This window comes from Microcaecilia unicolor, chromosome 8 (genome assembly GCF_901765095.1).
Source record: "Microcaecilia unicolor chromosome 8, aMicUni1.1, whole genome shotgun sequence".
NCBI classification, from domain to species: domain Eukaryota; kingdom Metazoa; phylum Chordata; class Amphibia; order Gymnophiona; family Siphonopidae; genus Microcaecilia; species Microcaecilia unicolor.
Window position 1 is genome coordinate 190,360,361 of NC_044038.1, and position 23,891 is coordinate 190,384,251.

General features: G+C 49.2%; 1 protein-coding gene across 3 annotated transcripts in view; it reads right to left on the reverse strand.

The window, feature by feature from the left end:
• TTLL9 (tubulin tyrosine ligase like 9) overlaps nt 1-23,891 on the reverse strand; it is a 390,690-nt gene that overhangs the window by 200,786 nt on the left and 166,013 nt on the right. For 2 of the 3 annotated variants that reach the window (XM_030211200.1, XM_030211199.1), the window contains exon 5: nt 6,059-6,244. The exons of the other annotated variant lie outside the window; for it this stretch is intronic. In XM_030211200.1, the coding sequence (XP_030067060.1) occupies nt 6,059-6,244 (186 nt within the window). The remainder of the gene's footprint in view (nt 1-6,058; nt 6,245-23,891) is intronic. 3 annotated transcript variants of the gene reach the window in all.

Genomic DNA, 23,891 nt, shown 5'->3' on the forward strand with positions numbered 1-23,891 from the left:
TCGGCAAGAACTTAGGGTGAGTGCGGAGGACTATTATGATGAAATTTGGTGTAAGGAGCATGGGCTACCAGGGCCTGAAGCTCACTGATTCTACGAGCTGAAGTTACTGCCACCAAGAAAATGACCTTCCAGGTCAAGTACTTCAGATGGCATGAATTCAGTGGCTCAAAAGGAGGTTTCATCAGCTGGGTGAGAACGACATTGAGATCCCATGACACTGTAGGAGGTTTGATGGGGGGCTTTGACAAAAGCAAACCTCTCATAAAGCGAACAACTAAAGGCTGTCCTGAGATCGGCTTACCTTCCACACGGTAATGGTATGCACTGATTGCGCTAAGGTGAACCCTTACCGAGTTGGTTTTGAGACCAGACTCAGACAAGTGCAGAAGGTAGTCAAGCAGGGTCTGTGTAGGACAAGACCGAGGATCTAAGGCCTTGCTGTCACACCAGACGGCAAACCTCCTCCATAAAAAGAAGTAACTCCTCTTAGTGGAATCTTTCCTGGAAGCAAGCAAGACACGGGAGACACCCTCCGACAGACCCAAAGAGGCAAAGTCTACGCTCTCAACATCCAGGCCGTGAGAGCCAGAGACTGGAGGTTGGGATGCAGAAGCGCCCCTTTGTTCTGGGTGATGAGGGTCGGAAAACACTCCAATCTCCACGGTTCTTCGGAGGACAACTCCAGAAGAAGAGGGAACCAGATCTGACGCGGCCAAAAAGGAGCAATCAGAATCATGGTGCCTCGGTCTTGCTTGAGTTTCAACAAAGTCTTCCCCACCAGAGGTATGGGAGGATAAGCATACAGCAGGCCTTCCCCCCAATCCAGGAGGAAGGCATCCGATGCCAGTCGGCCGTGGGCCTGAAGTCTGGAACAGAATTGAGGGACCTTGTGGTTGGCTCGAGATGCGAAGAGATCTACCAAGGGGGTGCCCCACACCTGGAAGATCCGGCGCACTACTCTGGAGTTGAGCGAGCACTCCTGAGGTTGCATAATCCTGCTCAACCTGTCGGCCAGACTGTTGTTTACGCCTGCCAGATATGTGGCTTGGAGAAACATGCCGTAACGGCGAGCCCACCTCTTTAACATTGCTTTTGACTCGTAACCACTTGTAACCACTCGCCTCCACCTACCCTCCTCCTTCCTGTACACATTAATTGATTTGATTTGCTTACTTTATTTTTTGTCTATTAGATTGTAAGCTCTTTGAGCAGGGACTGTCTTTCTTCTATGATTGTGCAGCGCTGCATACGCCCTGTAGCGCTATAGAAATGCTAAATAGTAGTAGTAGTAGTAGCCACATGCTGACAGCCTCCTGACATAGGGGGCGAGATCCGGTGCCCCCCTGCTTGTTGATGTAATACATGGCAACCTGGTTGTCTGTCTGAATTTGGATAATTTGGTGGGACAGCCGATCTCTGAAAGCCTTCAGAGCGTTCCAGACCACTCGTAACTCCAGGAGACTGATCTGTAGACCTTGTTCCTGGAGGGACCAGCTTCCCTGGGTGTGAAGCCCATCGACATGAGCTCCCCACCCCAGGAGAGACGCATCCGTAGTCAGCACTTTTTGCGGCTGAGGAATTTGGAAAGGGCGTCCCAGAGTCAAATTGGACCAAATCGTCCACCAGTGCAGGGATTCGAGAAAACTCGTGGACAGCTGGATTACGTCCTCTAGATCCCCAGCAGCCTGAAACCACTGGGAGGCTAGGGTCCATTGAGCAGATCGCATGCGAAGACGGGCCATGGGAGTCACATGAACTGTGGAGGCCATGTGGCCGAGCAATCTCAACATCTGCCGAGCTGTGATCTGCTGGGACGCTCGCACCCGGGAGGCAAGGGACAACAGATTGTTGGCTCTTGTCTCCGGAAGATAGGCACGAGCCGTCCGAGAATCCAGCAGAGCTCCTATGAATTCGAGTCTCTGTACTGGGAGAAGGTGGGACTTTGTATAATTTTTCACAAATCCCAGTAGCTCCAGGAGTTGAATAGTCATCTGCATGGACTGTAGAGCTCCTGCCTCGGATGTGTTCTTCACCAGCCAATCGTCGAGATAAGGGAACACGTGCACTCCAAGTCTGCGAAGCACTGCTGCTACCACAGCCAGGCACTTCGTGAACACCCTGGGTGCAGAGGCGAGCCCAAAGGGTAGCACACAGTACTGGAAGTGACGTGTTCCCAGACGGAATCGGAGATACTGTCTGTGAGCTGGCAGTATCGGAATATGCGTGTAAGCATCCTTTAAGTCCAGAGAGCATAGCCAATCTTTTTCCTGAATCATGGGAAGAAGGGTGCCCAGGGAAAGCATCCTGAACTTTTCCTTGACCAGATATTTGTTCAGGGCCCTTAGGTCTAGGATGGGACGCATCCCCCCCTGTTTTCTTTTCCACAAGGAAGTACCTGGAATAGAATCCCAGCCCTTCTTGCCCCGGTGGCACGGGCTCGACCGCATTGGCGCTGAGAAGGGCGGAGAGTTCCTCTGCAAGTACCTGCTTGTGCTGGAAGCTGAAAGACTGAGCTCCCGGTGGGCAATTTGGAGGCATGGAGGTCAAATTGAGGGCGTATCCTTGCCGGACTATTTGAAGAACCCAACGATCGGAGGTTATAAGAGGCCACCTTTGGTGAAAAACTTTCAACCTCCCCCCGACCGGCAGATCGACCGGCACGGACACTTTGATATCGGCTATGCTCTGCTGGAGCCAGTCAAAAGCTCGCCCCCTGCTTTTGCTGGGGAGCTGTGGGGCCTTGCTGAGGCGCACGCTGCTGACGAGAGCAAGCGCGCTGGGGCTTAGCCTGGGCCGCAGGCTGTCGAGAGGGAGGATTGTACCTACGCTTACCAGAAGAGTAGGGAACAGCCCTCCTTCCCCCATAAAAACGTCTACCTGATGAGGTAGATGCTGAAGGCTGCCGGCGGGAGAATTTGTCGAAAGCGTTATCCTGCTGGTGGAGCTGTTCTACCACCCGTTCGACTTTTTCTCAAAAAATGTTATCTGCTCGGCAAGGGGAGTCCGCAATCCGCTGCTGGATCCTATTCTCCAGGTCGGAGGCATGCAGCCATGAGAGTCTGCGCATCACCACACCTTGAGCAGCGGCCCTGGACGCAACATCAAAGGTATCAAATACCCCTCTGGCCAGGAATTTCCTACATGCCTTCAGCTGCCTGACCACCTCCTGAAACGGCTTGGCTTGCTCAGAAGGGAGCTGGTCCACCAAGTCCGCCAGCTTCCGCACATTGTTCCGCATATGGATGCTCGTGTAGAGCTGGTAAGATTGAATCTTGGCCACGAGCATGGAAGAATGATAGGCCTTCCTCCCAAAGGAGTCTAAGGTTCTGGGGTCTTTGCCCGGGGGCGCCGAAGCATGCTCCCTATAACTCTTAGCCTTCTTCAGGGCCAAATCCACCACACCAGTCGTGAGGCAACTGAGTGCGCATCAGCTCTGGGTCCCCATGGATCCGATACTGGGATTCTATCTTTTTGGGAATGTGGGGATTAGTTAGTGGCTTGGTCCAGTTCGCCAGCAATGTCTTTTTCAGGACATGATGCATGGGTACTGTGGACGCTTCCTTAGGTGGAGAAGGATAGTCCAAGAGCTCGAACATCTCAGCCCTTGGCTCATCCTCCACAACCACCGGGAAGGGGATGGCCGTAGACATCTCCCGGACAAAGGCGGAGAAAGACAGACTCTCGGGAGGAGAAAGCTGCCTTTCAGGGGAGGGAGTGGGATCAGAAGGAAGGCCATCAGACTCCTCGTCAGAGAAATATCTGATGTCCTCCTCTGCCTCCCACGAGGCCTCATCATCGGTATCAGACACAAGTTCACGGACCTGTGTCTGAAGCTGCGCCCGTCCCGTGGAAACACGGCCACGGTGGGAGCGTCGAGAGTGGACTCCCTGGCCGGCAGCGGCGAAGCTCCCTCCCCTGACGTCGTCGGGGAGTCCACCTGGGAGGCAGCCGAAACCATACCGGGGACCTCACCCCGGGCAAAGGGCCAGCTGTCACCTCACTCGACGGCACCGGTGGCGCAGGCACCCCCGGTACCGGAGGAGAAGGGCGCAACAGCTCTTCCAGGATGCCAGGAAGAACGGCCCGGAGACTCTTGTGCAGAGCGGCTGTGGAGAAAGACTGAGAAGCCGGTGCAGGCGTCGAGGTCAGAATCTGCTCCGGGCACGGAGGCGGTACCGGGTTGTCCGGGGTAGAGCGCACCGACACCTCCTGGATGGAGGGTGAGCGGTACTCTCGGTGCCGATGCCTGCTGGGTGCCGACTCCCTCGGCGACCCAGAGCTCCCGGTACCAAGTCGGGAAGGTGACCGATGACGATGTTTCTTCGACTTCTTCGAGCGAAGCATGTCACCGGAGCTCCCCGGTACCGATGAGGAGGACGTTGAATCCAGACGTCGCTTCCTCGGGGCTGGGGCCGAAGATGGTCGATCCTGGGGGGGCTGTACCGCAGGAGCCCTCAGGGCAGGAGGAGACCTATCCGAAAGCTCACCGCCACCAGCAGGGGAATGGACAGCCCTCACCTGCACTCCAGATGAAGCACCACCGTCCGACGACATCAGCACCAGCGGGGGTCCCGGTACCACCGACGCCGACGCACTCTTTCGAAGTCTCGGTACCGACGACGCAGGAGGAAGACACCTCGATGCCGTCGACGCCGATGCGATCTCTAAAGACTTCGGTGCTGCCGACGCCGATGCACCCGACGAATCTCGAGATGCTGTTGCCGTCGAAGCGCCGGAGAACAGAACGTTCCACTGGGCTAATCTTGCTACCCAAGTCCTCTTTTGCAAAAGAGCACAAAGACTACAGGCCTGCGGGCGGTGCCCAGCCCCCAGACACTGAAGACACGAAGCGTGCCTATCAGTGAGCGAGATTATCCGGGCGCACTGGGTGCACTTCTTGAAGCCGCTGGAAGGCTTTGATGACATGGGCGGAAAAATCGCGCCGGCGAAATCAAAATTCGCGATGATGACAATAGGCACCGAGAAAAAAAGGGAGAAAAACCCGTAAGGGCGGCCAACAAGGCCGCTCCCGAAAGCGAAAGGATACTTACGCTGGGAAAAAGCTAGAACTACGGGAAAAAAGGGAACCTACTCTCTCTTTTTTTTTTTTTAACAAACACAGAAAAGTAGAAACACGAAAGACGCGCGGGGTCTTCAGAGGGGCTCAACTTGAGTGCAGGTAAAGTACATGTGTGGTTGAATAATGCATGCATTTTTTACCTGTGGCCTGCAGGAGAGGAGGAAGGGCAGGAGACTGAACAACACCTGTACTTTTGAGTACTCTGTGGGTGTTCTGTACTGAAACATTATGCACATAAAAAGCAGGCACAGCTTTCCTTAGCTGACTCTTTGTGCAAAACTCATGGGTTAAGAGTTTGCACCAGTGGACCCACTTTTGATTATTTACCCATAAATTTCTTTCCGTTTTCCTGAGTCTCCTTATTCCCAGCCTTATATCATGAGCCCATGTGCTTGGCACTCCTTTAATGTTATCAACAAGTAAAAAACAACATATTCTAAAAAGTTTTTGGTTCTCTTTTTCCCATTAGTTTCCCATTCCAACTCCTGAGTAATTCAGCTATACCTGTCACATCCCTGCTTAAGTCCCTCAGTGTCTCCAAAATTTCATATGTACCTGAGGGTCCCTTATTGTGGTGTGCTTTATTCTTTGGGACCTTTCATTTGTCTTGGGTTCTGCTCCAAGAGAAGCTTATGAGATTGTATGCACATGTGTGTGTGTGTGTGTATGTGTGTATGTATCTCTCCCTAAAGCCTTGGAAATGGCTTCAGGTAGTGGTATCCTGATCCCAGATTTAAAATGCTATCATTGTGTATTTTGTTGGGGGAAGACTCTTGCTGAGGTAGCAGTCTGTCATCCTGTCATGTCATTTCAAATCGCTTGCTCATTAGATTACCACTTTCACACATAGACCTGGCATTCCAGTACTCATCATTTCATCTATGGAGAGACAATTATTAGTGTCTCATTTAGTCAATTAAATATAGCACTTTTCTTGGCATCAACCCATTACATTTCCTCTCTCAGCAATGCAGTTACCGGTTTCATAATCCAGGTGATTCCAGGATTCCTGCGAAACTCCTCCACAAAGAGGTGATATTCTGATGGTAGATCAAAAGTCTTTGGGAAAAAGTCACATTTTGCTGCCTCCAGTTTTCCTGCCTCTCGCTCCAGTTGCTTTCGAAATCGCTTCATATTCTTTACCATAAAGTTCTTACGAGTCAGCTAAGCAGAATAAAAATAAGAATCACTCAGGAAAAAAACAACTAAAAATTCCTGAAGGATTTAATATTTTCCATAATGACATGGCATACAGTGAAGATACTTACCTGTAGCAGGTATTCTCTGAGGACAGCAGGCTGATTGTTCTCATATGTGGGTCGACGTCCGCGTTGGCCGAGGAATCGGCAAATTTTTGCAAGCAAAGAAGTAAAGTTTTGTTAGAGTCTTCTGGCGCACGTGCACCATGCATGCGTGGACTGATTTCCCAGCTGTCACGTGAGCACTTCTCCTCAGTTAAATCCAAAAGCATATAGAGAAATAAATAACAACTCCAAAGGGGAGGTGGGCGGGTTTGTGAGAACAGCTTTCTCCAAGGACAAGCAGGCTGCTTGTTCTCACATGTGGGGTATCCCTATCAACCAGGCTCACTCAAAACAATGAACATTGGTCAATTGGGCCTCGCAACGGCGAGGACATAACATAGATTGACCTGAAACCATAAACAACTGAGAGTGCAGCCTGGAACAGAACAAAAATATGTCTAGGGGGGTGGAGTTGGATTCTAAACCCCGAACAGATTCTGCAGCACCGACTGCCCAAATCGACTGTCGCGTCGGGTATCCTGCTGAAGGCAGTAGTGAGATGTGAATGTGTGGACTGATGACCACGTTGCAGACTTGCAAATCTCTTCAATGGAGGCTGACTTTAAGTGAGCCACTGACGCAGCCATGTCTCTAATATTATGAGCCGTGATATGGCCCTCCAGAGTCAGCCCAGCTTGGGCATAAATGAAGGAAATGCAATCTGCTAGCCAATTGGAGATTGTGCGTTTTCTGATGGCGACTCCCCTCCTGTTGGGATCGAAAGAAACAAGGGTCTTCTTTGCTCCACGTAAAAGGCCAATGCTCTCTTGCAGTCAGGGTATGTAAACTGCTTTCTACAGGGCGGGTATGAGGACGGGAAACAAATGTTGGCAAGACAATTGACTGGTTCAGATGGAACTCCGACATCACCTTCGGCAGGAACTTAGGGTGCGTGCGGAGGACTACTCTGTTATGAAGAAACTTGATATAAGGTGCATGCACTACCAAAACCTGAAGCTTACTAACCCTACGAGCTGAAGTAACAGCCACCAAGAAAATAACCTTCCAGGTCAAGTACTTCAGATGGCAGGAATTCAGTGGCTTTCATCAGCTGGGTGAGAACGACATTGAGATCCCATGACACCAGTGGAGGTTTGACCGGGGGCTTTGACAAAAGCAAACCTCTCATGAAGCAAACAACTAAAGGCTGTCCAGAGATAGGCTTACCATCTACATGGCGATGATAAGCACTAATCGCACTAAGGTGAACTCTTACGGAGTTGGTCTTGAGACCAGACTCTGATAAGTGCAGAAGGTATTCAAGCAGGATCTGTGAAGGACAAGAAAGAGGATCTAGGGCCTTGCTGTCACACCAGACGGCAAACCTCCTCCATTTAAAAGAGTAAGACCTCTTCATGGAATCTTTCCTGGTAGCAAGACTCAGGAGACACCCTCTGAAAGACCCAAGGAGGCGAATTCTAAGCTCTCAACATCCAGGCTGTGAGAGCCAGAGACTGGAGGTTGGGATGCAGAAGCGACCCCTCATTCTGGGTGATGAGGGTCGGAAAACACTCCAATCTCCACGGTTCTTCGGAGGACAACTTCAGAAAAAGAGGAAACCAAATCTGATGCGGCCAGAAGGGTGCAATCAGGATCATTGTTCCGCAGTCTTGCTTGAGTTTCAGCAAAGTCCTCCCCACCAGAGGTATGGGAGGATACGCATACAGAAGGCCTGCTTCCCAATGCAGGAGAAAAGCATGTGACGCTAGTCTGTCGTGGGCCTGAAGTCTGGAACAGAACTGAGGGACCTTGTGATTGATCTGAGTGGCAAAAAGATCCACCGAGGGGGTGCCCCACACTCGGAAGAGCTTGCGGACAACTGCCCTGTTGAGAGACCACTCGTGAGGTTGCATTATCCTGCTCAACCTGTCGGCCAGATTGTTGTTTACGCCTGTCAGATACGTGGCCTGGAGAAACATGCTGTGACGGCGGGCCCAAAGCCACATCTGGACGGCTTCCCGACGCAGGGGGCGAGATCCGGTGCCCCCCTGCTTGTTGATATAGTACATGGCAACATGGTTGTCTGTCTGAATTTGGATAATTTGATTGGAAAGCCGATCTCTGAAAGCCTTTAGAGCGTTCCAGATCGCTCGCAACTCCAGGAGATTGATCAGAAGACCTGATTCCTGAAGGGACCAAGCTCCCTGAGTGTGGAGTCCATCTACATGTGCTCCCCACCCCAGGAGAGATGCATCCGTTGTCAGCACTTTTTGAGGCTGAGGAATTTGGAAGGGACGTCTCAAGGTCAAATTGGAGTGAATTGTCCACCATACTAGGGAATTGTGAAAAGCGGTAGACAACTGGACTGCATCCTCTAGATCCCCAGCAGCTTCATACCACTGGGAAGCTAGGGTCCATTGAGCTGATCTCATGTGAAGACGGGCCATGGGAGTCACATGAACTGTGGAGGCCATATGGCCCAGAAGTCTCAACATCTGCCTGAGCCGTGATCTGCTGAGATGCTCTGGCCAAGGAAACCAGGGACAGAAGGTTGTCCGCCCTCGCCTCTGGGAGATAGGCCCGAGCAGTCTGGAGTCCAGCAGAGCTCCTATGAATTCTAGTTGTTGAACTGGAAGGAGATGGGACTTTGGGTAATTTATAACAAACCTGAGTAGCTCCAGGAGTATGAGAGTCATCTGCATGGACTGTAGAGTGTCCCGTTTCGGTTAGTGGTGAGCCCTTAGGTTCCCTGAGGCCCGGTAAGACCCCCGAGGACCGCCGCGCACCCCGAGTCTTCACCCGCGGCGACCGCCGTTCACCGAGGGTTGAGCCCCCAGCTGCAGGCGGCCAGCAGGACTGCTGGAACCGCGGGGTGACGGTCGGCCTGGCAGGTAGTCAGCAACTCAGTCTCTAAAGGGGCCGCTAGCAGGGACGGCTAGCGCAAAAAGGAACACAGCCTCTGAAGGTGGCTAGCGAGGACGGCTAGCTGAAGAGGCCACAGTCTCTGGCGGTGGCTAGCAGGGACGGCTAGCCAAAGAAAACACAGCCTCTGGAGGTGGCTAGCAAGGACGGCTAGCTGAAGAGGACCCAGTCTCTGGAGGTGGCTAGCAAGGACGGCTAGCTGAAGAGGACCCAGTCTCTGGAGGTGGCTAGCAAGGACGGCTAGCTGAAGAGGACCCAGTCTCTGGAGGTGGCTAGCAAGGACGGCTAGCTGAAGAGGACCCAGTCTCTGGAGGTGGCTAGCAAGGACGGCTAGCGGAAGAGGACCCAGTCTCTGGAGGTGGCTAGCAATGACGGCTAGCTGAAGAGGACCCAGTCTCTGGAGGTGGCTAGCAAGGACGGCTAGCTGAAGAGGACCCAGTCTCTGGAGGTGGCTAGCAAGGACGGCTAGCGGAAGAGGACCCAGACTCTGGAGGTGGCTAGCAAGGACGGCTAGCTGAAGAGGACACAGTCTCTGTCGGTGGCTAGCAAGGGCGGCTAGCGAAGAGGACACAGTCTCTATAGGTGGCAATTCCAATCCACAACGTGGGCTTCTGACGAACGAAACGGAAGCACTGACTCTTCCTGTTTCGTGGTTTAAATCTCCCGCCTGCTCCTCCCTTTCTCGACGAGGAATCAATCCCCTCCGCTCTGGCAGGCAAGGCGCGCCTGGATAGGCCAGGCCACCTTGCAGGCGGAGTCTCTCGCTGCCCTGCGCCAATCCGGCGCGAGTAGGCGGAGCTGGCTCGCTGGGCTGCGCTGAGCCAGGGGGACGCCGACGCCGACATCTTGGCCGGCGTGCTCCCTTCTCCGAGGCCGGCGTTCGCTACAGCGGTTCGCCGGCCTCGGGGCGGCTCGCGGCAGCGCCAGCCCCGTTGGTGACTCGTCTCTGCCGCCCTGGATCCCGCGGCTTCCGCCGATCCTCGCCCCCCGCGTTGGGAGCCACGGTAAGGACCCGGGACGGGACATAGAGCTCCTGCCTCTGAGGTGTTCTTTACCAGCCAATCATCGAGATAAGGGAACACATGCACTCCCAGCCTGCGTAGCGACGCTGCAACGACCGCCAGGCATTTGATGAACACCCGGGGCACAGAGGCGAGCCCAAAGAGCAGCACACAATACTGAAAGTGCTGTGTTCCCATCTGGAATCGAAGATACTGCCTGTGAGCTGGCAGTATCGGGATGTGTGTATAAGCATCCTTCAAGTCCAAGGAGCATAGCCAGTCGTTTTTCTGAATCATGGGAAGAAGGGTGCCCAGGGAAAGCATCATGAGCTTTTCTCGAATCAGATATTTGTTCAGGGCCCTTAGGTCTAGGATGTGATGCATCCCCCCTGTTTTCTTTTGCACAAGGAAGTACCTGTAATAGAATCCCATCCCTTCTTGCCCCGGTGGCACGGGCTCAACCGCATTGGCGCTGAGAAGAGCGGAGAGTTCCTCTGCAAGGACCTGCCTGTGCTGGAAGCTGAAGGGCTGAGCTCCCAGTGGGCAATTTGGAGGTTTGGAGATCAAATTGAGGGAGTATCCCCACCGGACTATTTGAAGAACCCACCGATCGGAGGTTATAAGAGGCCACCTTTGGTGAAAAATTTTAACCTCCCCCTGGCCGGTAGATCGTCCGGCACGGACACCGTTATTGCGGCTATACTCGCCTGGAGCCAGTCAAAAGCCCGTCCCTTGCTTTTGCTGGGGAGCTGCAGGAGCCTGACGAGGCGCACGCTGTTGACGTGAACGAGCGTGCTGGGGTTGAGCCTGAGCAGGCTGGTGGGAAGGTGGATTGTACCTACGCTTACTGTAAACATAGGGAGCATTCCTCCTTCCCCCGTAAAAACGTCTACCCGATGAGGTAGATGCTGAAGGCGCCCGGTGGAAGAGTTTGTCAAATGCGGTTTCCCGCTGGTGGAGCTGCTCTACCACCTGTTCGACTTTCTCGCCGAAAATATTATCCCCCCGGCAAGGAACATCCGCAAGTCGCTGCTGGACTCGATTGTCGAGGTCAGAGGCACGCAGCCATGAGAGTCTGCACATCACTATAACCTGAGCAGCAGTTCTGGACCCCACATCAAAAGAATCGTAAGTACCCCTGAACAGGAATTTACGACACGCCTTCAGCTGCCTGACCACCTCCTGAAAAGGCTTGGCCTGCTCTGAAGGGAGCTGATCGACCAAGTCCGCCAGTTGCTTTACATTGTTCCGCAAATGAATGCTCGTGTAGAGCCGGAAAGACTGAATTTTGGAGATGAGCATAGAGGACTGGTAGGCCTTCCTCCCAAAAGAGTCCAAAGTCCGAGCTTCCCGACCCAGGGGCGCCAAGGCGAAATCTCTCGTACTTTTGGCTCTCTTGCGAGCGGAATCCACAACCCCCGAGCCATGAGGCAACTGGGCCCTCATCAACTCCGGGTCCCTGTGAATCCGATACTGGGACTCAACCTTTTTAGGAATGGTGGGGTTAGATAATGGTTTCATCCAGTTCCTTAACAATGTCTGTTTGAGGACATTATGTAGAGGAACAGTGGATAACTCCTTAGGTGGCAAAGGATAGTCCAGGACCTCGAACATCTCAGCCCTGGGCTCATCCTCAGTTACCACCGGGAAGGGAATGGCCGTAGACATTTCCCGCACAAAGGACGAGAAAGACAAAATCTCAGGGGGAGAAAGCTATCTCTCTGGCAAAGGAGTAGGGTCAGAGGGAAGGCCACAAGACTCCTCAGAAGAGAACTATCTTGGATCTTCCTCTGCCTCCCATGAGGCCTCCCCTTCGGTATCGGACAGGAGTTCTCTGACTGCAGTCCGAAGCCGAGCCCGTCTTGACGCCGAGGAGCTATGTCCTCAATGGCGATGTCGAGAAGTTGACTCCCGTGCCGGTGGCGATGAAGCTCCCTCCATCGATGTCGACGGAGAGTCAACTTGGGTGGCAGCCGAGGCCGATGCTGCAAGCGGCACCAACGTCGAAGGCCGCACCACAGGTGGGGAGCCAGCCACCTCATCTATCGACGGTACTGTCGGTGCAAGCACCCCTGGTACCGGAACAGATGGTCGCAGCAGCCCTTCCAGGATCCCTGGAAGAATGGCTCAGAGGCACTCGACAAGATTGTCTGTCGAGAAACGCTGTGGAGTCAATGCAGGAGTCGAGGCCAGAATCTGCCGAGGACAAGGAGGCAGTACCGGGCTGTCTGGACACCGGCGCTTCACGGGTGCCAAGTCTCTCGATGCCCCGGAGCTCTCGGTACCATGATGAGAAGGGGACCGATGACGGTGTTTCTTTGCTTTCGCTCGAGGTACGTCACCGGTACCCCTCGGTACCAACGAGGAGGACGTGGAATCCACACGCCTCCTTGGGGTCGGGTCCGAAAGGGGTCGGTCCCGATGGGCCTGTACTGCAGGAGCCCTCGAGGCAGGTGGAGACCCACTCGATGGTTCACTGCTGCCAGCATGCGATGGTCTCTGGACAGCCATTGCCTGCGCTCCTGAGGTCGATGCACTTTTCGGTGCAGACATCGACGACCTCGGTACCGCTGTCGATGTTGACACCGAAGTACCGGGCAAAGCTCCAAACAGGCGTTCCCGTTGAGCTTGTCTCGACGCTTGTGTCCGCTTTTTAAGGCTAAGACAAAACTTACATGCGTTTGGGCGATGGTCTGGCCCAAGGCACTGGATACACCAAGCGTGAGGGTCGGTGCCTGAGATTGCCCGGTTGCACCGAGTGCACTTCTTGAAGCCGCTGGCGAGCCTCGATGTCATCGACTGAAAAATAGCGGCGGCGAAATCAAAACCCGCGATGGTGCCAAAAGAAAGGCACAAAAAAGGGGAAAAACCCGTACGGGCGGCCAAAATGGCTGCACACATAGACGACAGGAAACTTGCTTGGGATAAACTAAGGAAAAAACTGAAACTTTTCTTTTTGTGTGTTTTTTTTAAAGAGACAACGAAACAGCTCGAACGCGAGCACAAAAAACGAAGAAAAAAGTCGGCGAAAAAGCCGGCTAACGAAGGCTCTTCTTTTCTGGGACAACAGAACCGCCATAAACAGCCGCTCTTGACCGCGGAGAAAAGAAGACTGAATCGGGACTCTCGCGCGATGGGCAGGAAGATGGCCGCGCATGCACGGTGCGCGCACTCGAAGGCTTTAGTAACTTTTGTTGCTAGGAAGATTTTCTGGATCTGGGGCTGCCGTGGACATCACCCATATGTGAGAGCAAGCAGCCTACTTGTCCTCGGAGAATAGTGATGATACACATCTTTTCTTCATATTTCTCATTTGGCTGTTTCCTGTCCTAGCCCCTTAGTGGCCCTTTCTCTAGATGCAGAGAAAGCCTTTGACAGAGTAGAATGGGATTAGCTATTCACAACTCTAGAATGGTTTGGATATCCTCCGGAATTTCTCAGTAAAATAAAAACGCTATATGCTAATCCTATACCCAGAGTTATCACAAATAATTCACTGTCAGATAGAATCGCTCTCAAATGTGGCACTAGGCAAGGTTGTCCCCTTTCTCCTTATCTTTTTAATATAGCACTTGAACCTCTCCTAATCGCAATAAGAGCTTATTCACTTGTAAAAGGTATTGTTTATAGAGATATTGAAATCAAATGTTCAGCATATGCTGATGTTTTACTATATCTCTCTGATCCTTATAATTCAATACCCGAGCTTCTCAAAGTTATTAATACATTTTCACACTTTTCTGGTTATAAAATCAATCAACAAAAGACTGAGCTTTTGCCGCTTAATTCTTATGCTCTTCCTTATATTGCAATCTCCTTTGATTTAGTTTGCAAGGGCTTGAAATACAAAGCGCTACACGCGTCAACCTTTTCTCACATGAGCACGCAGTTTTGGAATACACTGCCGCGCAACTTAAGAACAATCAACGAGCAAGCTTCCTTCCGCAGATTATTGAAGACCCATCTTTTTCAAAAAATTTACGGAAAGAAACAAAACACATAAAGTCCACACTTACTGTTCACTAATGCATCATACATTCACCTCTGAACTCTCATTCCCGTAATATCACATCACTCATACCTTTACGCACTGTAATAGCTGTAATCCCGGTAGCAAACCTTCAGGGGTGGTAGGCTCCCTTTAGCAGTCCACAAATAAAAGTCCTTCCAGAAAACACAGCTGTTAGTTCCCAACAGTTTATTTCCCCTCCTCCACCAAATCTCAGTTCTCGGGGTTAAAGTCCCATTTGGTTTCCAAAATAAAGCAACAAGAAAAAAAACTTCCCTTTAAATCCAAGTTCTTCCCCCAGTTCAACAGCCTGGGTTTCAGTTTTAAAAGTCTTTCTGCTTGGGTGGTTGCAGAATGGCAGTACACCGCCCACAACACAGCTAATTGACTCCTGTGACCACCCACTGCCTTCAGTCCCTGCAACTCTGCCCCAAAGTACAATTACAGTCCATGTCCACTGGTTCCTCCAACCCTGGTGTGTTGGTCTCTCCAGCCTCCCCTTCCTCCAAACACTCCATTAACTCTGCCTCTCTGCTAGGCTGTTGGTTGGAGACCTCCTCCCCCTCCCAGGTGGAAGGACACGGGTATTGAGCTTTGTCATCCCTGCTCCCCCTTCTGGCCCTCGCCTGCCATCGCAGCTGCTCTCTCCAGTCCTTTTCCCCCTCCCTTCCACGTTGGGGCCACACCGGGTTTTGGGACCTACCACCCCGATCCCTTCTCTCAGGGCCTTGTGGGGAATGTAGTCTGGCCCCATACCTGAGCTGCTTAGACCCTCCAACCTCCTTACAGCACACATGCCTTTTTATCGCCCCTAAGCTCCCATTGTTTCCTTCCAAAGTTTCAATGTTTGTGTTCCATTGTTACATTCCTTAACGACACCTCAATTGTTTCGCATAACTCTGCACAATGTAATCCATAACCAATCTGTAACAAATTGTATTTCCAACATTTAACTCATATTGTAAGCCACACTGAACCCGCAAAAAGGTGGGAAAATGTGGGATACAAATGCAATAAATAAATAAAAAATACATAAATTTAGTTTGGGCTAAATCAAAAATCAGATATCTAGGAATTGACTTGTACACTTCAACGACTGATACCATTCAATTTAATGTTGATGCAATTCTAAATTTCCTTAAGCTGTTATTACATTCTTGGCACCCTCTTTCTCTCTCCTGGTTGGGAGCTTTTTGGCGAAAGTGCAGGATAGATTAGTCCGGTTTGTTTGGTCCAATAAACGTCCTAGGTTGTCCAGGGTATTATTGTACAGAGAGCATAGGAGGGGAGAGTTTGGGGTCCCAAATATGGTGAGGTATTATAAGGCAGCTCAGGCGCGGGCTGCGTTTGAGTGGTTCCAAGATCGGCCACATAAGTTATGGGTGCAACTGGAGCAAGCTGAGGTGGGATCCTTGCCACTTCAATATTTGCTATGGCTTCCTAGTAAATATAGGAATCTAATGGGAGATTTGTGCCCCACAATTTTTTCTACACTATTCTATTGGGATGGTTTGTTCACTAATTTGGCTTTAATATTTTCTAAATTATCTCTAATTGCGAATAATCCACTTTTTCTACCAGGTCTTTCGCCCAGGCCTTTTGTTCGGTGGAAAGCGTTAGGATTGGGGACCTGGGATCAGTTGTTTGATGAGGGTAGCTTGGTGTCATTTGAGCCTTTGAGGGAACAATTTTATATTTCGTCCCATGAGCTTTTCGCATACTTTCAGTTACGGCACTTTCTATCTTGTAAAGAAATCAAGGATCAACTATTGCGTGAGGACTCTTTTATTGAGGACCTTTGTGAAGATTCTAAAACTACTAGGGGTCTTATTACTTGTTTATACTCTTACATGGGTCGGAAAGTGAAGACTAACCTAGCTCATCGGGATAGGTGGCAGAGGGGACTGGGGGTGATTATTGATGAAGCGGATTGGTCCTCTCTTGAGCACTGGTCAAAAATTTCGATCTCAGTTCCCTTCCAGGAGAACGTAGTTAAAGTACTATATCGGTGGTATTTGACACCGGTAAGGTTACATCATATGTTTCCTGGGGTTTCAGCACTGTGTTGGCAGGGATGTGGGCAACAGGGTACAATGGGCCACATTTGGTGGTCTTGCTTTAAGACACAAGCATATTGGAAAATGATACAACATAAATTGCAAAAATGGTTACAAAGACCAATTAAATGGTCCCCGGAATTTTTTATCTTTGCAAAAAAGCCTCCAGGTCTCACGAAAAATCAAGCCCTGTTGGTAAGGCAAGCTATGTTGGCGGCAAGAGTGGTGGTAACTGCCCATTGGAAATCTACAAAGGTTCCGCCCCAGACACAATGGTTGCACAAATTATGGTATATTTGTGAGATGGAAAGACTCCGGGCGGTGCGTAATAGTACTGTGGAGAAACGGGAGGCAATTTGGGAACCTTTTATGAAACATTGTTCTTGTTAAGCAGGGCACTTGGGGTGGGGGGGGGGGGGGGGAAAGGGGGGGGGGGGGTGGGTGTTTGGGTTTAGTAACAAAAAACAACAAAAAAGTTTTTATAAAATTGAGGCGTAATTCAGTTTTATGTGTGACATTGATCTTGTTAGACTTCTTCTTGTAAGCTTCATATTAGTTGGGGTATATTGGACATTGGAGTTATTGTACTGTGATTGGTTTTTGCTATGCTGTCTTAATGTCTGTTTAAAGGCTTTTCAATGTTTAATAAAAGCTTCATACAAATTAAAAAAAAATAGCCATTTGAAAACTCAAAAGCACTAAAGATGCTGGAGGTGTATTATTCCCTGATTTTTTTTTTACCTACCAGAAGTCCTTTATCTCTCAACAAGGCTGCAACTGGATATTTCAAAAGACTGAATATAAACCAGTTTGGCTAACATTTGAAGAAGCTATGGTGCACTTCCAGTGTTACTATCTTCTACTTCCTTACCTTCTCAGAATATAGACTCTGTAATTAATGCTACTGTTAGATCACTTTTGGAAATAAATAAACTGCTTATACCTTTTTCATCTCCTCATGTCACTATGGTATAATCCATATATACTGATAAATAAACTCCTTTTCTACTGGAAGGAATGGATTGACAAGGGAATCTGGACTCTCTCAGATATAATCAATGATAACAAGACTATTCGACCTTTCTCAGAATTGGTAGAAAAATTCTCGCTGCCATCTTCTGCATATTTCAAATTATTACAACTAACTCATTGTATTACTGCCTCACCTTTTTTTTCTCAACTGTCATGCCAACTACCTTCTCTTTTCTCCACTGCACAATCTTTACTTATAGAAGGTCACACTGCATCACACATAATGTTAACAAAATCAACATTCAATTTCAATGTGGTGCTTCAAAACAACTGGCAAACAGATACAGGACAAGTTCTCGCTTGTCTTATTTTTGGTCAAAGGTATTGAAACTGTTATCCTCTGCATCATTGCTTCAGTCTATGTACTTTTTGTATCATAGAGTTAACTAGACACCTCGTAAGCTGGCGAGAGCTGGTCTCTGACCTTCAGATAAATGTTGACATTGCTCTCAAAAAATTGGTACTCTACTTCACATGCTATATGAATGTGAGCACATCTTTAAGTTTTGACAAAACATCTGGTCCATTGTACAAAAGATCTTATCACTGGACTATGTTTTATCACCCTTGATAATAATATTCAAATCATGCTCACAGCAACTAAATCTTACAACCTCGCAAGCAAAGTTATTGGATATTTTACTTACTGTAGCTCAAAAACATATATTACTCAACTGGAAGTCTGCACATCTACTTAATCTTCATTTCTGGTGGAATTCAGCGTTACAATATCAAAAATTTGAATTTACCATAGCAGAGAAACAGCATACAATACTCTCTAAAAAGAAAGTCTGGGAACCTTTGGAACAATATTTACAAACTCTATAAGATATGTTGTAGTCCAACAAATGTTGAAACAATATTCTCTTTTTATTGAGTGATTGAATGATATTATATTGCATACTAGCAAAGTTTCCTCTTTTTGTGTTGTATGTCTGTGCTATTATTGTTTTGCATTTTTCCAATAACTCAATAAAATTGTACTGAACAAAAATAATAATAATAATATGTAATACTTGGTAGCAATAATGAAAAAGTGATGGAACATTCACATAGCAAGCAGCCTGAGCCAACAGATTTATTTTCCACTGAACAATTAACTTTGTATGAACTTGGCAGCTAATAGTGTGCTGAACTGGACAATGTTACTACTACTACTACAAATCATTTCTATAGCGCTACCAGTCGTACGCAACGCTTCACAATTGAACATGAAGAAGAGACAGTCCTCGTCAAGAGAGCTTATAATCTAATTCAGGACAGACAGACAGGACAAATAAGGGGTAAGGGTAGGACAGACAGATAGGACACATAGGGATAAGGGACTATTGAAGAGAGAAAGACAAGATAAAGGTTATGAACAAATGAAAAGTTAGGAGTCAAAAGCAACATCAAACAGGTGGGCCTTTAGCCCGGATTTGAAGGCGGCCTGAGATGGAGCTTAACATAGGGGCTCAGGAAGTCTATTCCAGGCATAAGGTGCGGCAAGATAAAAGGAACGGAGTCTGGAGTTAGAGGTGGAGGAGAAGGGTGCAGTTAGGAGAGATTTACCTAGTGAATGGAGTTCCTGGGAAGGAGTGTAGGGAGAGATGAGGGTGGAGAGGTAGTGAGGGGCTGCAGAGTGAATGCACTTATAGGACAATAAGAGGAGCTTGAATTGTATACAGAAACAGATAGGGAGCCCGTAAAGTGACAATGTTGCCATATTTAGACTGACCCTGGACAGAACTTCTGCATGAAGCTCTTCTCTCATTATTCAATACCTCTCTGTGAAACAGTAGCAATAAAAAAAGGCAAGTGCATTTTTATAATATACCACTGCATTCCACAAAACAAAAGGAAGAAGTTCACACATGCCATCTTTTTCTTCTGATGTAGGTATGGGAAAAAGAGATGTTAAATGCTCCAAGGTCTCAACCTAATTAATGTTATCTTTTAAATTGTACGTATAAATAGTAAGTCTAATTGTTAAGCATCTGATTCTCATAACATGATGTCTGTTTTGGTGAAAACACCTCTGCACGAATACAGAGAGTCCATATCATCAGCCCCTCCAAAATACACAATTGTAACGGAATCCAGGATGGTAAGCCCTTGGGCTGCAGCCAGGCTGCAGCAGACAAGTCCTCTGGGGAGGCGCAGAGCAGAGGCGAATCAGGCACTGAATACACACAGGATACCAGAAATGACAAATAGACAGCACACTGAAGACAAGCAACAAGCACCACAGAAAAGGGAGATAGACAACTCAGGAGGGCCTCACGGCCGATCCGCAACCCACTCGTACAGAGTCCAAGCATACGGGCTTCACGGCCGAACTGGAACCGAATCATGCCAGAGGGAAGGGAAAAGAAACAGAATGGAATCTCTTGAGCAAGTACTACTCAAGCAGTGCACACACACTGCACTAAACATAGCCACAAACAAGGGGTCAAAGGACCCTACACATAGGCACAAAGAAACTGAAGGGGAAAAGACAACCCAACTTAGACTCACATGGTAGAAACCACAAGTAAAAGATAAGAAAACACACAGGAAGGCAGCACAGGGCTGGGCTTAGAACCCTAGCTATAAATATACAGTCCTAACCAAGTCTAACAGACATCACACCGAGAGGTAGCACAGGGCTGGGCTAGTAGTCCCAGCTAAACAGAAGAACCACCCACTCAAGCACAAACAGAACCAAACAGAGAGGACACTCAGGGCTGTGCTAGATCCACAGCTATCAATGAATAATCCTAAGCAGGTCAAACAGAAATCACACAGAGAGGTAACTCAAGGCTGAGCTAGTAGTCCCAGCTAAATGGAAGAGCTGTCCACTCATGCCACACAGAGAGGCAGCTCAAGGCTGAGCTAGTAGTCACAGCAAACAGAAGAACCACCCACTCAAACAGAATCAAACAAAGAGGATGCACAGGACTGTGCTAGTTAGTAGACACAGCTAAACGAATAAGCAATCCATTCAAACACAACCAGAAACCGCACAGAGAGAGCTCAAACAGAAAGCACAAAGGAAAAAAAATCAAGACAAGGCCACACAGAGGAACGGCTATGACATACAGAACTCAAGGATAAGGGAAGCCACTCATGAGGGAACACTCTAAGCTGTACCATTCAGCACTCAGGGAAAAGGGAAGCCACTCAAAGGAATACTCAAGGGTGTGCAACTAGTCACTCAAGGAAAAAAGAGAAACCACTCATAGTGTAACCCCGCAGGGCCGCCGAGAGGGGGGGACAGGGGGGACAAAAGTCCCCGGGCCCGGGCCTCCAGGGGGGCCCGACGCCGCATGCCCATAGCTCCGCCCCCCCTCCGAGTTCCAGGGCCCGCCCATCATCCGTCGAGTTCCAGGGCCCACCTTCTGTCCCTCCCTCGTCTTCTTGTTCTTATCTGACCTCGTGGTTACGGCGCGAGCAGCACGCAGTGAAAATCGTGCAGGCTCGCGCTTCAGCCTTCCTTATTGTCTGTCTATCAGTTGAGGTCCCGCCCGCCGCCCTTGCAGAAACAGGAAATGAGGGCGGGACCTCAGCTGATAGACAGACAATAAGGAAGGCTGAAGCGCGAGCCTGCACGATTTTCACTGCGTGCTGCTCGCGCTGTAACCACGAGGTTAGGTAAGAAGATCGCTTTTGACATTCGGACGGAGGGAGGGGGGGGGCCTTGGATCTCGGAGGAAGGGAGGGCGGGAGGGGGGCCTTGGATCTCTAAGGGAGGGCTTGGATCTCAGAGGGAGGGAGGGGGGGGGCCTTGGATCTCTGAGGGAGGGAGGGAGGGGGGGCTTGGATCTCCGAGGGAGGGAGGGCTTGGAAATCTGAGGGAGGGAGGGGGGCCTTGGATCTCTAAGGGATGGCTTGGATCTCAGAGGGAGGGAGGGGGGGGCCTTGATCTCTGAGGGAGGGAGGGCTTGGATCTCAGAGGGAGGGACGGGGGGCCTTGGATCTCGGAGGGAGGGAGGGCTTGGATCTCAGAGGGAGGGAGGGGGGCCTTGGATCTTGGAGGGAGGGAGGGAGGGCTTGGATCTCAGAGAGAGGGAGGGGGGCCTTGGATCTCGGAGGGAGGGGAGGGCAGGGGGGAGAAAGAACATATGGCTGGACAGGAGGGGAGAGAAGAGATTGCTGGACAAGAGGGGAAGGCAGGGCAGGGGGAGAGAGAAGAGATTGCTGGACAAGAGGGGAGGGCAGGGGGGAGAGAAGAGATCGCTGGATAAGAGGGTAGAGGCATGGGGGAGAGAGAAGAGATCGCTGAATAGGAGGGCAGGGGGAGAGGAGAATTGCTGGACAGGAGGGGATGGCAGGGGAGAGAGAAGAATTGCTGAACATGGATGGATGATTGGAGGGGCAGGGGAGAGAGGAAATTTACTGGATATGGGTGGATGGAGGAGAGGGAAGTTAGGAAGGAGATGCACATGGATGGAGGTGAGGGAAGAGAGGAGAAATGCTGGACATGGATGGAGTGGAGGGCATGGAAGAGAGAAGAAATGTTGGACAAGGATGAAGGGAAGGAAAGACAAAGGAAGGAGATGCACATAGATGGAGGGGAGGGAAGACAGGAAGTACATGCACATGGATGGAGGGGAGTGAGGAGAAATGCTCATGGATGGAGGGGAAATTGCTGAATTTAAGGGCTGGATCGGAACACTTTCAGGGCAGATGCTGAAACTGGAGGAATGATAGGGACAGTGCTACAGATGGTAGACAGGACGCATAAGGACACAGGAGGATGGTGGACATGGTGAGAGAAAAAAATATCAAATGGAAAGAAGACACTGCATAAAACAGAAGACACTGGGACCAAAGCGAATAGAAAAACTATGATCAGACAACAAAGGTAGAAAAAAGTATTTTATTCAGAATTTTTTATGTCAGCTTTTGGAAATGTGTATCTGTGATGTTTTTCATGTAAGTTTCAATTTTTCTAGTATTGCTGCATGCTGAGTCTGACTTCTTCAGGTAACTTTCTAGTTCAGTATTTTGCCTTCATATTTTTTTTTATTTCTAGTTCTTTGTGTCATATCTGTTGCCATGTGTTTTTCATGTGTGATAAGGTACAGTATTCTGCTAGTGTGTAGTATTTGCAGCTCTTTTTGTTTTGTTTTTCATTAGGTTATGTACTGGTGTTTTAGAGCCCGGTGTAATTATAGTGCTGCCTTTCCATGCATAAGGTTGTAGCTCGTCCTGTCCTTGGAATTAGTGCTGTTATGGTTTGGTAAGGTTATGAGTGGGTTTTTGCACAAGTTTGTGTATAGTGTTTTGCAGTGGAGAGATTGTGTTTTGACCTTACTGAGGTAGCACCAAAACATCAGAAAAAGTTAGAGCCTAAATCATGACACACTACCTCTTGAAGGATTTACATATAGTGCAGGGGCCCGGCCCGGTGGCGGGTGGAGCAGCCGTGACCTCGGGGGGGGGGGGGGGGGGGGGGGGGGGGGGCCAGGGGTGGCCTTGTCCCAGGCCCGGCCCGGCCCAGTCTCTCGGCGGCCCTGTAACCCCGCCCCTCTCCTGAGTGAACTCCCAAAACCTTAATAACGTTCTAAAATTCTTTCCTTAAACAGTCAGGGCCGAGTAACATAAATGTCTAACTCAGGAGAAGGAGAAGGACACAAAAAAAAACCTAATATATAGATTTTTATTTAAAAAACAATCATTAATACTTTCAATTGACATAACCTCAATGCATATGTTCCTATAACAATGAATTACAATACATTTAAATTCGATACTAACTAATTTTCTATTTCACAGGTATTACTTGGTTACAAAACCCACCCGCAACAGAAGCTTCTCCCCAGAATCAGGTATGTATATTTTCTATATACTTATTACTAACACCTTTCTCTTATTTAAATAAACAGTCTTCTCTCTCCCAAAGAATTTGATTCTTTGCACTCACTTATATTTTGCAGGTAGCTGTAAATGCAATTACCAATGTTCTTTCTTCGCTGGATCTCAGGTAAGTATTTTGTTTTTATTTACTTATTTATTTGAATCACCCACGTAGCTCAGTCCTTTTCTCCCTCAATGTTCTCTTTCTTGCGTGGGGGCCCAGTCTCTCAGTGGCTGTGGAGCATTCCAACGCTGTCCGCCTCCTCTTTTCCTCTCTCAACTTGTACGTGTTACTGACTCAGACGTTAGGAATCAGGAGCCTGTACCTACTACTCTAAGCTATAAAAAAAATCAATAATAAAAACCCTAACCCCTAATTAAGGTCACTATTCAGTTATCCCACCAAACTTAAGAGTGCACGTCCCTAACTAGCTTTCCCATTAAACACAAATGATAATTGTTTGTCCCTAATCTAATACCTCCCACACAATTAGGTAACAGGAGTATTAGCAGAGAGAGTGAGAGGTCCCTCTTAAAACTTCAGGGTACCTAAACCCGTTGGGATCAAAGTAACCCCAGCTGCTGTTTACTACACTATCATTTAATCACAGTGTAATTACTTTTCTTTAAATAATCATTACTTTGAAAGCTTTAGTTCCAGGTAGCCTCTGAAACCTGTTGGAGTAAATGGAATGTCCAAGTGCCCTTCGCCCAGCTTCTAAATAT